This window comes from Astatotilapia calliptera, chromosome 4 (genome assembly GCF_964374335.1).
Source record: "Astatotilapia calliptera chromosome 4, fAstCal68.1, whole genome shotgun sequence".
NCBI classification, from domain to species: domain Eukaryota; kingdom Metazoa; phylum Chordata; class Actinopteri; order Cichliformes; family Cichlidae; genus Astatotilapia; species Astatotilapia calliptera.
Genome location: NC_137425.1, coordinates 5,256,340 through 5,270,921, shown reverse-complemented (window position 1 = coordinate 5,270,921; position 14,582 = coordinate 5,256,340). Strand labels below are relative to the sequence as shown.

General features: G+C 41.6%; 1 protein-coding gene across 1 annotated transcript in view; it reads left to right on the top strand.

Moving 5' to 3' along the window:
* The window catches only part of shank1 (SH3 and multiple ankyrin repeat domains 1), a 71,946-nt gene that overhangs the window by 41,480 nt on the left and 15,884 nt on the right, over positions 1 to 14,582 (top strand). Inside the window, exons 15-18 of the mRNA XM_080300754.1 lie at positions 10,270 to 10,352; positions 10,445 to 10,569; positions 11,125 to 11,260; positions 12,065 to 12,145. Of these exons, the coding sequence (XP_080156880.1) occupies positions 10,270 to 10,352; positions 10,445 to 10,569; positions 11,125 to 11,260; positions 12,065 to 12,145 (425 nt within the window). The remainder of the gene's footprint in view (positions 1 to 10,269; positions 10,353 to 10,444; positions 10,570 to 11,124; positions 11,261 to 12,064; positions 12,146 to 14,582) is intronic.

Sequence of the window (14,582 nt, the reverse complement as noted above, 5' to 3'; positions counted from 1 at the left end):
CTCCTTCGCTTTCTATTTATCACTGCATTGCTAACCCCCCTGTACTTTTTAATTTTCTTTCTATCACCCTCTCCTCCCTGTGGTGTCTCCATCTGGAGGTCAGACAGTGAAGGGCACTCAAATGGGAGCGGAGAGTTATCGAGGGGGAAGAAGTGCTCGGACAAAGGAAGACAGGAATTTCGTGTTCACAAATAGGTGGCAAGAGACATGAACTGTGTTTTATGGAAGCAACAGGAGGTCTGAGGAGGAAAAAGTTTACCCTTTGGCTTACTTTAAGTTTCTTCATCCTGATTGGAATGACCAAAGCAAGATAGCATCTTGTTTATGACGCTGACATTTACTTTTTAGCCAACATCAGCTGGAATTTATTGACAGTTAACTGGCTGATTGGTCGAATAGTTTAATTTTTCTCTTCCAAAGAAATTTCACTGATAAATTCTTTATCTTTAAGAAATGGACATTTTGGCTCTTGTATAGCTCGGGCTGGCAATAAAAAGTCGAAGAAGTTGTGTGCTAGAGAAGTAATTTTGAATGGATGAGTTTCTATTTTTGCCCCACTCTGACCAAAAGAAACAAACAACAACTTGAATTATTTGTACTGACTTTGAAGTAAATTCTCTCTTTGTAAAGTTTTCAAAAGCTTTACTTTCTCTAATACAGGATTTGTTTTGCGGACTGGAATGTCTGAGGCTAGCTTTGCAAATTGGAATGATATTCCTTTTCAACATACTGGCTCATCTCTTAGACACATCTTTGTAACTCCATCTTTATGTCTGTCAATTCTCCTGTTGAAACCTGGATATTCTTCGTAGCCTGACTTGGACAGAATGAGATAAACTGTGCCACTGTAGCAAAACCTGCCATCCTAAACCCACCAGTAGTACCATATCACCCCATTAGAGCACTTCGCTCTCGCACTGCAGGCTTTTCAGGCCCCTCTTCTGTGGAACCAGCTTCCAGTTTGGATTCGGGAAACAGACACTATCTCTACTTTTAAGATTAGGCTTAAAACTTTCCTTTTTGCTAAAGCATGTAGTTAGGGCTGGACCAGGTGACCCTGAATCCTGCAATAGGTATAGGATGCTGGGGGATTCCCATGATGCATTGAGTTTTTCCTTTTCAGTCACCTTTCTCACTCATTATGTGTTAATAGACCTCTCTGCATTGAATCATACCTGTTATTAATCTCTGTCTCTCTTCTACAGCATGTCTTTATCCTGTCTTCCTTCTCTCACGCCAACCGGTCGCAGCAGATGGCCGCCCCTCCCTGAGCCTGGTTCTTTCTTCCTGTTAAAAGGGAGTTTTTCCTTCCCACTGTCGCCAAAGTGCTTGCACATAGGGGGTCATATGATTGTTGGGTTTTTCTCTGTATGCATTATCATTGGGTCTCCCTTACAATATAAAGCGCCTTAAGGCGACTGTTGTTGTGATTTGGTGCTATATAAATAAAATTGAATTGAATTGAATTGAACCAGTCAAAGCATAAAGCTTTCCCTCAGTTTTAAGGTATGATAGTTATAGTAAAAAGATCAAGTTCAATTTAGTTTTATTTATAAAGTGCCAAATCACAAAAACAGTTGCTGTTTTATATTTTAAGGTAAAGACCCTACAATAACAATGAAAGGGCCCTCTATGAGCAAGCACTTGGTGACAGTGGGAAGAAAAAACTCACTTTTAACAGGAAACCTCCAGCAGAGCCAGGATCAGGAAGGGGCAGCTGTCTGTTGTGACCGGGTGGGGGTGACAGAAGGGAGACAAGACCGAGTAAGAAGACTGAGATCAAAAATAATAATAATGAGTAAAGGCAAAGTGGTGTTTAAACGCATTAATTTATGTGATCAAGATCAAAAAATCTCGGTGACGAATGAGAAATGTGTATATCTCCGATGCCACTCAACTTTTGATATATATATTCCTAAATTCCTCTAAATAATTCCACATGTATCTTTTGTTTTTTTTTCTTTTTGGACCTTGGTATAACGATCTTCAATATCCAAATTTAGCACAGTCAAAACAAGAAATGTGTGAACATTTGATTGCTACCATCATCATCACAGCACACATATTTTCAGCAGCGTCATTGCTGCTCTGTAATGAGCTGCATCCAATTAATTAAAGAAGCGTGCACACAGGAAGAGACTAGCAGCAATGTCGCAACCAGATAGTGTGGCGTGGCAATGAAATTCAGCAACAGGCAAAATTTGAAAGAAAGAAGGAAAAAGTAAATTCTTTTAATTGTAATATTTTTTAAATACTACCATAAACTAGCTACATTAAATTTTTAATAATTAATTTGTTGTCGGTGTCTGCTGAAAACACCTGTGTAAATTTGTTCATTCGTTGTTGACTTTGGTGAATGTGTTTATGTTTTCTCAAAGTGATTAAAAGGTTTTTGCACATAATCACGTCAGGTATATGATTCGTTTGGGCACTTGTTTATTTGTCTGTTTTGCAGGATTGTTACGATATCTGGATTGTAATTAAAATTTGTATCAGAGGTCAGTTTAGATTCATTGATTTGTTTGATTAAATGTAAAAGTGGAAAAACTGAACATTTTACATATCATACTGAAATAAGAACAACTGGGAGACATCATGTTGATGTTCTCAATATAATCCAGATCCAGACGTCCATCTGGAGCCAAACTCAGCCTCTCTCAGGCTGTACAGAAAGACAAGCAAGAAGAGTGAGTTGAGCTCACTCAGCCATCCCATTCTTTCAAAAGGATTTCCTTAACATGAGAAGACACTGCATATATCTGAATCTGCACATGAGCCCAAGTGCATATAGCAACTTGTGTATTGTTTTAAAGCATTTTTATTAACTCTGCTACTGTATTTAGGCTGCCTTTGCTACATGCTTAACTTTAAACTGGCTTTAAAATCTTTAAAAGCCCCTACACTTGGGCTCTCAGTGAAAGAGATGAAAGCTAAACTGGCAGATCATTAGCTCTCAGTGTCATTATCACAGATGCGCTGAGCAACTGCACACAATCTGTACATGAGACTCGTCTTTTGGGCCAACAGCGGGTCAAATAAGGACGAGCGGCGCACAGAGAACATCCCGTTAAACGCTCTTGTGGTGGTTTGTCATGTCTTGTTAAGAACATGCGTTGCTGTAGATAAACTGCACACACACATACACACACACACAGGATAACAGAGGACAGACTGACAGGCTGAAAAACAAAAACACATGATCATGTGGACCTTCTGTCAACATTTGCTTCCTGCCCCACCTCTCCCCCTCTCTTCCTCTCTCTCTCTCTCCCTCATCACACATGCATGGACACACATATTATACACACAAATTCACAGTGGTATGGCCTGACATGCACGGAGAGTAACAAATGGGCAGGCATGCGAGAAAAGAGAGGATAAGAGCTGTGATCGTCCTTGGATGCAGGAGGGAGGCAAGAGGATGAGAGAGAAAGGGATTGAGCAAACGTAGATATAGAGAGAGAGAGAGAGAGAGAGAGAAGGGAGAGAAGGAAGGAGGGAGGGAGGGAGGGTAAGACGGCATAACAACTACGACATACGTGGACGGAGCCTCTGACTAAGAGATGATGTGAGTGTCTATTTGGGAGAATCTGTACCTCTCCTCTCTCTTTCTCTCCCCCTCCTCCTCCTCCTCTTCCTCTTCCTTCTTCCGCCACTCATCCACCAGCTGTTTCTCTGTCCTCTCTCCGCTTCCTGTCTGCATCGATGCCCACCCACCCCCGTTTGCAAGACCCTCTCATTCATGCTTCGTTTACAGCAAATGTGAGGGGGGGGGGGGGGGGGGGGGCCGACGCATGTTTGAGTGTGTGCATGGTTTATGTGAGGTATGTGTGTGTGTGCATGTTAGAGGCAGCAAAGAATAGAAGAAGAAAAAAAACAGGGGGTGGGTGAGGTTAGTTAAGTGTGATTTATAGGCATGCGGGGTCAATAACAGCAGGAGGACAGCAGAAGAGGCTCCAGGACAAACTGTACAAACTCAGATTTATTTTTATTACACACACAAGCCAAGTGGATTCTTTACATTTTAAAAAAATTGTGTAATGTTAGATAATTTAATTTGCCTTATCTTTTCATATTGTGTCTAACAATGGTAATACCTTTTTCAGTAATGTGAGAGGCCTCTGTCATTCCCTCGATAGCAGACTTATCAGAGTCACATCCATTTTTATGAATGGGAAATCATGACAGTGATAAATAGGCAGAGTGAATACTATACATATAAACTATAGGAAGTGGAGGAGTGAGGGGAAGTGTGCGAAGGGGAAGAGTGTGTACGTGTTTTTGGGGGCTGTGTGTGAGTTAACTGCATGAATGCTGCCATGCCTGGACTGTATGTGTGTGTTTGTGTGTGCATGAAGCCCCCCCCCCCGCGGAGAAACCCAATCACCTCTTTTTCTCGCTCTCTTCCTAAATGCCCTCAGTTCTCTCTTTCTCTCTCTCTCTCCCTTTCTCTTTTTAAGCCACCTTATTCTCCTTCCTCTCCCCCTCCTTCTCTTTTCTCTCCCTCTCTCTCTCTCTCTCGCTCTGTGTCGCAGTCACAGCGAACCATCTCCATCCCTCACTCTCTCTCCCATTCCTCCTCTCTCTCTGTCTTAAGTATGAAGGGGCTGGGAGTGCTCGGCCCTCTCCCTCTCCCTTTCCCTTCTTCCATTTCTCTCTCCTCCTCTTCCTCCTCCTCTCCTTCTCCTCCTCTCTCGCGGCTCGCGCTCTCTACTGTCTCGCTGGAAGACGAGAAGGAGAAGGAGCAGGAGAAGGAGGAGGAGGAGAGGGAGGGGAGGAAATGGCGATGGGGGCATGCGGCGAGGAGGATCTCTCCCTCTCCCTCTCCCTCTCTTCTTCCTGGCCATCGCTCGGCCCTGTGAATAGGAGCGTCTGGTTCATTTACAGGTACCTGCCATGGCTTTTTATACCCCCCCTACCCTCTGCTTCCTGCCTCTCTTTTCCCCCCTCTTCCTCCAGTTGCCGGGGGGGAGGAGATGGAGGGGCAGAGGGAGGGATGCATGCATGTGGACATCATGGATGGCAGGGCAGGATCGATTAGATAGACTGACAGATGTTACAAAGCATGCCTGCAGACAGATGTTTGTGATTCAGCGTGCCTGAGTGTGAGTGTGTGTGATGCATGTGTGTGAAGACGGACGAGTGCTGCTGCTGCACAGCCCGGTGTATGAGCAGTGCAGTCGTTCTGTGTTTCGCTGTATGAACATGTGTGTGTCATCTTCTTTCTCTCTGCTTTGAATCGCTCTCTGTTCTCTCAACTGTTCTCTTGCAATGCTGCACCGGGAGAAGTGACGCTTGCTGCTTTTACTGACGTGCAGATTGATAGCGTGTTTGTTTGCGTGCATGCATGCCAATGTCTGTGTGTTTGTATGTGTGTGCGCGCTCTGGATAGATGGATGGCATGTTTGCTGCTGTCCATCTAAGACAAAAAAAAAAAAAAAGGTAAATGGCAAGCAAATTACCCCCCGTCCCCCCATATTGGCTGGTTGATTGTATATGTTCTTGTGTCCTGTTTGCTATGTGGCGTGTTTCTGTATGTTTACCAGAATGTACGTACATATGTCCGTGTGTGAGAGAGATAAAAAAGGGGGGACTGCCGACAGAAAGGAAACAGCGCATGGTGAGGGAGTTTTAAGGATGCAGCATGCATTACAAGTTCCAGCTTCTCTCTGACACCTCTATGGAAGCCTGCTTGGCCAAACCTGTTTAATGCCTTGGCTTCCTACCTATGCAGCATGAGACACACTCTACACTGTGCTGCATTGTCCAGCTCAATCGCGTTCTGATGACAACACTGTGTCCTGGGTCAGTGGCTGGATCCTCTGAGCGATGCAGTGCACAGAGGTGTATCTGAGCGCCTGAACCTCTTCCTCCTCATTAAATGAGACGGCAGAAGCTCACAGTCTGAAACCTGTGTTGTGTTCAGGTGTCAACTTGAGAAGAAAACAATCTCCAAAAACTAAAAAAAAAAAAGAAAAGTGGAGATTTAATCAGGGATACGTTTAATTAAATCCGCTCACAGGTTTGACAAGCACACATAACTTGGAAATAATGTTAAGATTTTTCTGTAATTCTCTAACATGACCAGACTGCTAACAACAAGTGTTCATGGCTGGCTTCTGTCATTGGGACACTGAACCAAATTCCTTGTGTACAACTGATTGGTAATTATCTGAATAATAAAACTTGCTTGAGCAGTTTGTTGACCAGCATGGTGAAAGATTCCAAAGATGAGTAAAATTAGGCTGCATTTGCAGTAGCTTTTAAATGGGCAGGTTTTTTTATTGATGTCCAAAGAAGTCACATGTCGATAAACTAAGTAAGTGACTTTTGATCGCACTCATCTTCCACTGACTAACTTTTAATTAAAAATGTAAATAATTTAAACTGTTTGGTTCTTAAACTTTTGATACAATATTCCACATTTCTCTGCATTTTTTATTTTTATTTATTTTATTTTTATTTTTTTATATTCCCAAATACTGATTGATTAATAGCTCTGGGTTTGGGCACTCATAATGCATCATTTGTTTTCAGAAATAAAAGCCTCAACTTTCAGAGCTTATTCATAGGGGTATATCATAGATGTAACACTTCTTGAAGGATCTTTTTCTGTAGTGTTACCTCTCTTCTAAAACTTGAACAAATCTATGAAAACTTTGTGATCAGTCATTTATTTTTTGGCCATTTGTAAAGATGCCATATTTAAGCTGCTTTAACGTCTGCAAGCCACTTTGCAACCCTCTCCACTGCTTCTCCTTATCATTGCTGTAATCACATCTGTTGTCATCAGTGCCTCCTCTCTTCTGTTCTCTGGTCTCACTGCAGCTGCTGCTTTTGAAGATTACAGCCATGCCACTTAATATAAAGGACTGCAGATGAAATAAAAACCACCTTTTGACTATAAACCTTTTCAGTAAAGAAATAAGTTACCTGCACATAAGTCAATGACTTGTTGCTTATGTTGTATGTCGAGACAGAGCAGGTTAACCCAGCGTCAGTCTGATGTCTGTGTGCATTTAACAGTTCTGACAGGTCATATTTTATAGAAAATGTGCTACGCTGTGCAATTCTATGGATGAATGCGATTTTTGCTACTGCTCATTCCTACCTTATTTTTTTGGTAATTATGCCTATTGCCGTATTGCGTGCAAAGTCATTAACTTGGTCCTTCATTTGAGATCTGTGCTGGGTAGCAGAAATGGACAGAAACGGATGAGAATAACAAAGAGACACAGCCTTGGCACAGATAGAGAGGCTCTCACAGCTTGTAGAGTACCATGCACTCAATGGACTGAGAGAAAAAGATCAAGAGGGGGAAATGTGATTAGAAAAAAAAGTTACTGTATGATTAGAAGTTTGGAGAACAAGGGCAAGAAGCCAATATTGAGAGCTTTATGGAAAGGCCGTCAGGATAGAAAAATGTAAAATAAGGAAAAAGCCAGTAAAGAGAAAAAGAGAGCGGGATGAACAGATGGAGTGGGTTGGGACTATTTTGGTGCACGGTGGGATTATCAGCAAGTGGTTACAGTATGTTACAGCTGAAACGTGTTTTATGTATATACCTCTCTGACTCACTTGGTGACTGAGCGGTTGCTTGTATGGCCTTTTCATTCATAACAACAAGCTTTGCATACCTCTGAGGTTGTGGTGGACCTTAGATTGTCTCATATGTCTGACCTCTGTGCTAACAGGACAACAAAAGCGTCTGGTTATGAAAATATAATGCACAAATATGTAGTATCTAAATTTGCTTGCCCTTCATGTTGTGAACCACTGTGTTCAGTGATGTAAGAAGTGATTATATTGTCTACATAAACCATTATAAAGAAAACAGCCAAGGTTTTAATAACCAGGAAGTAGGGCTGCCACAAACGATTATTTTGATAGTCGACTAGTCACCGATTATTTTTGCGATTAGTCGACTAATCAGATCATCATCCATTGAACGTACAGCGTACAGCTTATTGCACCAGCAGCATCTGCTCTTATATAACTATCATTAGCTTACAGCTTGAAGTGTTTGTGCTAACTAAAAATAAAGACAAGATGGTAGTTTATTAATTTTTAATGAAATTTGCAGATTATTTCGGTGAAGTTTAATAAACTCCTTGCTTTCTAAAATATAACAAGACACCGGAGTATATTCTCCAGCGTCTCACACTTCTGACAATCAGCTGTCTGCTTGACAGTTTTAGCTGTGCAAAAACTATAACTTTAATCTCAGCCAAACCGATTTACTCAGGAACAAATAAAATACTAAAGAAAGCCAAACAATAACATTTTTAAGTTATCTAAGTGACTTATATATATGTTTAACCTGACTAGCGAAAGATGGCGGTGGGTTTGAAAACGATTTGCCGGGAGTCCGGTGTTCTCACGGCTCTAGTTAGCCTTGCCCCCGCCTAGCTAACGAGCTAGTGGGTAACAGACGTCTCCGAAAACGTCGGAGCGCTTTTGAAAATATGCGGTGTCTTGATAAACTGAGCAGATATTTGAGGTTTACACAGCTACATTCAAGCCTGAAAATATGTTAAACGTTTATTTTGTGCCCCAGAAAGAATAATAAGAGTAAAGTTAAAACTAACTAGCTGCTGCCATTGTTGACAACTGCGCTATGAATTCTGGGACACAGATTCTTCTTCTTCGGGGTTTAACGGCAGCTGGCATCCTTGTACATGCAGTGCTGCCATCTTCTGTTTCAGTCCGTTATTACACTCTTAAATCCTACTACCGGTACTCATTCCTGCGTCCTTTGTGATCTTACAAAGCTTCAAACGATGCGTCAACTATTAAATTAGTCGTCGACGATTTTAATAGTCGACATAATCGTGACTAGTCGACTAATCGTGGCAGCCCTACCAGGAAGTATCAGAAGGAAAAAAAGTACTCGTCGAGAAAAATGTCCTCGGTGATTATATATTAAAATTTTGGAGTATTGTGTGTTCAGCACTGCTGGCTGATAAATCATCATATCTTTGTCATCACAAAGTAAATATAAAGACAAACACTGAAATGCAATGACTGAATAAAAGTCCTTTTATGTACTTGTGTAGTTACCTCATACCAGGAGGCTCTGGGTTCGAACCTGCTGGGATCTTTCTGGGTGGCCTTTCTCTTGTGTTGGGCACATTGGTGATTCTGAATTGCTCTTTGTTTTGTGTGTTTTTGTATGTTAGCCTATCCAGTGTAAGCTGGCCTTAGAGCTATTAGTTAGCTTAAGCATAACTTTGTTTTCTGTGTGTTGTCTTTGGCCATACATGGTGTTGAGAGAGTTTCTGTAACCATAACTGTAAAGAGTAAGTTTAAAAGGAAATGCTGTTATACTTGAACTTCACTAAATGCACTTCTATCACACCTCAGGCTGCTTACACTCCATCTGTGCCACAGCACAGAACAGAAAATATACTATACTATATGAGCCGCACCTGTGAGCATGCAGTGCCTGTTCTCTGCTGTCAGTGACTAATAGTTTACCATTACATAGCTTGGCTCTGGTGTGGACCTACCCAAATTTCCCTGCGTCCAGTTCTAGCTGTTGCTGAGGCAACAAGCAGCGCCATAGAACTGTATATAGCATCTCTGACTGAGGTTCTGGTAAAAACTGGCTCCATGCTCGCTGTCAAAAAGCATACACGAAAGTGAAGCGCAAAAAGACACGATTCTAAGTCATCACTGTACTTGTACTGGCATAGATTGCAATTTAAAGGTGGTTAAAGTTTGGCTAAGATTAACTAGTTTTAGGCTGGAACTACAATATTCCAGGAATAAACCTTTACCTTTGATCCCTCTCTAATGTTTTCAGGAGCAACATATTTCAGAGTATATAAAATGCCAGTCACATTAGGCTTTATATTAGATCTGCTATAATTTTAAGCCCCTTTTATAGCTACCTTTTTTTGATGACAAACTCTGAAGTCTTGGAGGTGGACTTTTCTGGATGTTAGACTTTAAAAACATAAATAGGATGCTATGATATAATTTCATTTGAAAACAAATTCTCGAGCAGATATTAATAATATCAAAAAAATCTAAGCTGAAGTATAACCTCATACAGAGCACCTGTTTCACACCCATACACAGCTGATAGGAGTTTCAGGTGATGTAACCGCAGGGGGGAAGTTGGAATCGTGAAGACTGGACTGGAGTGGTATAGTTGAAAAAAGGTTGATGTGATGTGCTTTTCCAACCATCATCGTGAATGAGCAACGATGTACAGCACGTGTCTAACCATCATACTCTGTGTCTCCTCTGTCTCCTCTCTGGTAGTGACTATATAATCAAGGAGAAGACAGTGCTTCTGCAGAAAAAAGATAGCGAGGGTTTTGGCTTTGTCCTAAGAGGTGCAAAAGGTAAGACATGAGCACGCTCACAAAACCTTACTGAAAATACAGTATCTTACACGCAGTGCTAATGCAATCTCATATTGTCACACCATCTTCAGCTCAGACTCCTATCGAAGAGTTTACCCCCACCCCGGCCTTCCCTGCCCTGCAGTACTTGGAGTCAGTGGATGAGGGAGGTGTGGCCTGGAGAGCCGGTCTCAGGATGGGGGATTTCCTAATAGAGGTAGTGATTATCATTATTTATTATTTATTATAGTCATTATTTACCAGTGAATCTGATTTCCAAAGTCAGAAAACTTGATTAAAATGCTATATCTGCAACTGAATCACCATGAAAATCAGCAGATGAGGAGAAGCAATCTAGACAAGTGTGAGTGTGAATAAAAAGACATTACAGTAGACTACTTCTGCCCATTTCCTGGTTTGTATTTTTATTCTGTAGTTTGCTAAAGTAGCTCTATAGTTAAATAAAAAGGTCATTATTTGTCTTTTACTAAGCTTTGGTGCAGATCATCAGTTTTCCTCTTCCTTTAAGCCAACTTTCATTGACATCACACAGAATCAAGAGTAGCAAAAAACAAAAAGTTTGAAACAATTCCTTGTGAGCCAAAGCTAACAAAGAACAATTTTTATAACTAGTGATGTGTAGAAACTCTAAACTACAAGTGCTTAACGTTGTCAACCATCTGGTTCATTGACATGCTGTAAATGAAGGGGAAAGTTATAAAAATGAATTTTCTTAAAAGAAATAAATATCTACACCTGTGTTGTGCCCCAGGTCAACGGTCAGAATGTGGTGAAAGTTGGTCACCGGCAGGTCGTCAACATGATCCGGCAGGGTGGTAACAGCCTCATGGTCAAGGTTGTAATGGTAACCCGCAACCCTGACATGGAGGAGGGTTCAAGGAAGAAAAGTAAGAGTCTGCTTTCTTCTTCCTGGAGTGCCATCCTGTTCTCATTCCTAGGGTGTCAAATTTGACATTGACAAAATGTCACTATTTGACACTTACAGACGACTGCGCAAGATGTCCTTTGCTGTGGCACACAGGTCTATCATAATGCATAGACAACTCTCTCACTTCCAGCTCTCGCAGAGCCATGTTTAATCACTGTGTAGGCATCATTTGTCAATTTGCAGGGTTAATGTTTGAAGAAGTATATTTAAAGCAAAGGCACAGTCTAACAGAGCTAACCGAGAAGTTTTCTGTGCCTAAACCAACCAACAAGTGAAAGCTCCCAGATGGGAAACACGGTTCAACTACAAATGAGTTTTAGTTCATCTTTAGATTATTTTGGGGTTTTTTTTACTGTAGGAAGTCAAAGTCCTAATTGTGGTTAAAATCTGACTAAATAACCAGCCCTACCAGACACCCCACAGATGGTTGAAAAACTGTGATGCAGCACAAACTGCCATCATCTGAATGGACAAAAACTGTGGTCTCACCTTTAAAAACACTCTCTAAAAGTGTTTGTATAATTTTCCTGTGCAGGCTTGAATCATATGCTGGCTCCCTAAATTGGCACTCAACCATCATAACCAGTGCCAAAGGACATCTTGTGGATATCTCAGTGATGCCAGCGGCATCTGACGGGACGGCAGTATACGGGATGAGAACACGTTGGTGTTGGCTGCTGTTGATGAATTCTGGTCCTAATTGAACCTTGTTCGTGAACAGCTTGACTGACCACTGCTTCCTTTTCTCTTCACTCTCCTCCAGTCCCCCAGCAGAGTAAAAGGCTGAGCACTCCAGCTATTGCCCTGCGGTCCAAATCAATGACGTCAGAATTGGAGGAGATGGGTAAGAAACTAGTTTAAACCACTGTTTTTTTTAAAGAGATGAACTGAAACAAGTAAGGGGAGCTAGGAAGATGTAGACAAAGAAGCGGGGTGCTGTACTGGGTAGAAACAGATTGAGGTGGTGTTGAATGATAGGACAGTGTGAAACCAGAGTTGGGGGTTGTTAAAGATGCTGTAAGTGTGAAGGAGAGTTGAGCAAGGGCTAAATTTAGATGGCAAGACAGTAGTGAGGAGAGAGCGCACTTATTCAGTGATAGAAACTAGCAGGAAAGAAGATTGGCTGCCGCCATGGATGACAGTCTCAATGCATTTCACTGTTCTTTCAGAGGTTCCACACTGTCACTTCCAGCACCCCCACTACAGGTAACCCCACCCAAAACGAGTGTCGCCATCTACCCTGTGATCCCTCTCTCACTGCCCGCTTCTCTTGCCTCTTACCCCTTGCACCCCTTACTGCTCCCTGGCCCCGCCCACTTAACCCCAGCACCCACAGAGTAGCCTACCAGCCCCTCTGCTCGCACTCATGCTGACACTCAGCAAGCATTTGTCGCCAAGGTAACACTGAAACTGCAAAGGTATCACCTGAACAGAGTTTGCGGGTGCTACATGCATCAGAGCGAGGTGTCTGGTCTTAATACATCTGTGAGAAAGTTGCAAAATAGCCACTCCATTTTTTAATTAATTTATTTTTTTGTTGAAAATCTCTGTTATTGATTTGGAAGAAAATCACACCAAGGATAAAATTATTGAGATGAGTAATTTTTGAAAAAAAAAAATTGAAAGAAAGAAAAAAAAAACTTTGTTCCAGGTCTGTTGCTATGGTGACTGCATTATGTGTGGCTATGCCATCTCTATTTGAGGCAAAATAGTGGGAGGAGAGTTGCTGATCAGAACGCTGGCCAGTATTTTACTGCTGATTGGGTTATATCTTCCAAGCACTTAAAACGCTCTGGTTCTGAGCATGCCCAGTTAACAGCTAATAATATATGAGAGCTGATGACATGAGAATAAGTAGAATGATCAGCTAGGCTTTGTTAGGTAGTCTCAGATCTGTTTTTATAAACTCTTGAGCTCCTTGCATTGTTGACCCATATGTGCTATCCAGAGCTATACACACTCTTCTACATGATGTCGCTGCATATACACTCTCCAGGGGCCAGTGTCAAAAAAATATCTGGGCTTGTTTTAGTGGTTTTACCTAACATGCAAAAGATCCCTGGTTTCATCCTGGCAGGAGATGCCCCCTCTGGGGCGTCCAGTTTAATCATTTTCAAGTAGCTTGTTCTTCTTATTATTCTAGTCTTGTCCAAATCAGGATCAGACTTGATGAACCTGAGTGTAGAGATTAGGCTTTTGCTTAATTCCGCCCCCATCTCCTCCCCTCACCTGCCCTGTTTTTGTGGTGTGATCTCACCTGACCACCCAAAGCATGAGCACCCAGTCTGACACACAAGTGCAGGTTTCCTAAACCCCTTAACCCACTTTCCTACTGTCCCAATGCTCACTATAGACTCCTCAATCTTACCAGTAACACTGTATGTATGATCTGATCCTTACAGTTTCACTCCAAGCAACAAAAGTGTTAATGCACACACAATAATAGTCATATTAATATTGTTGCTTTTAGTACTGTTCACCTAGCAAGTGAAGGATTCCCTTCCTGATGCAACTCCAAATCCATTTGGGGTTGCATCAGTATAAAAATATGCTGAGCTACCAAATGTGGCGACCCCTTATGAATGAGGGAGGAGCCAAACTAAGCTTAAGAAACATACAAGCATATGCTGCATAATTTGTAACCACTCTATTGTATATCTTTTTCACAATTCCTAACAAGGTATCTGCATCGATATTATCTATTTATGTGTTAATTTAAAACAAGAAAAATCTGTCAAGCCTTATATACTGTTATCATATGATCATACCGGATTTTTGGCCTGAAAACTTCGTGCCCAGCCAGGGCAGAAGAAATCTTTCCACTTTGGAGTGGTTTTTTAAATGTCTCTGGGCAACTATTCTGAAACTCCTGTACTAATTAAGTGAGAATGTATCCATAACTATAACACCATTGGCCACTGGGACATAAAAACTGCATGAAATTTGATGAAAAAAAGAAGTTTAGATTCAGGCTTGAAAACTTTGCCCCAGAATATTATACTTCTGTAGAAAAGTTGCACGATATTATGACTTCACCAACAGCAGAGCACTCAAGTTATAGATATAGTAAGCCAAGAACAATGTCAAAAAGTGCATTTACGACATCTTTGCTTTGATAACAAGGAGCTTTACCTTATGCGAGGCAACTAAATCTGCCGTGAACCTCTGCTGTCTGCATGTGTCAGTATAACAAAATGAATATCATAGTTGAGTCCCAGTTCGACTATTTTATTGGCTTATTCTAAGGGCAGAGGTGGGACAACCGCCATCTTTGGGGTTAC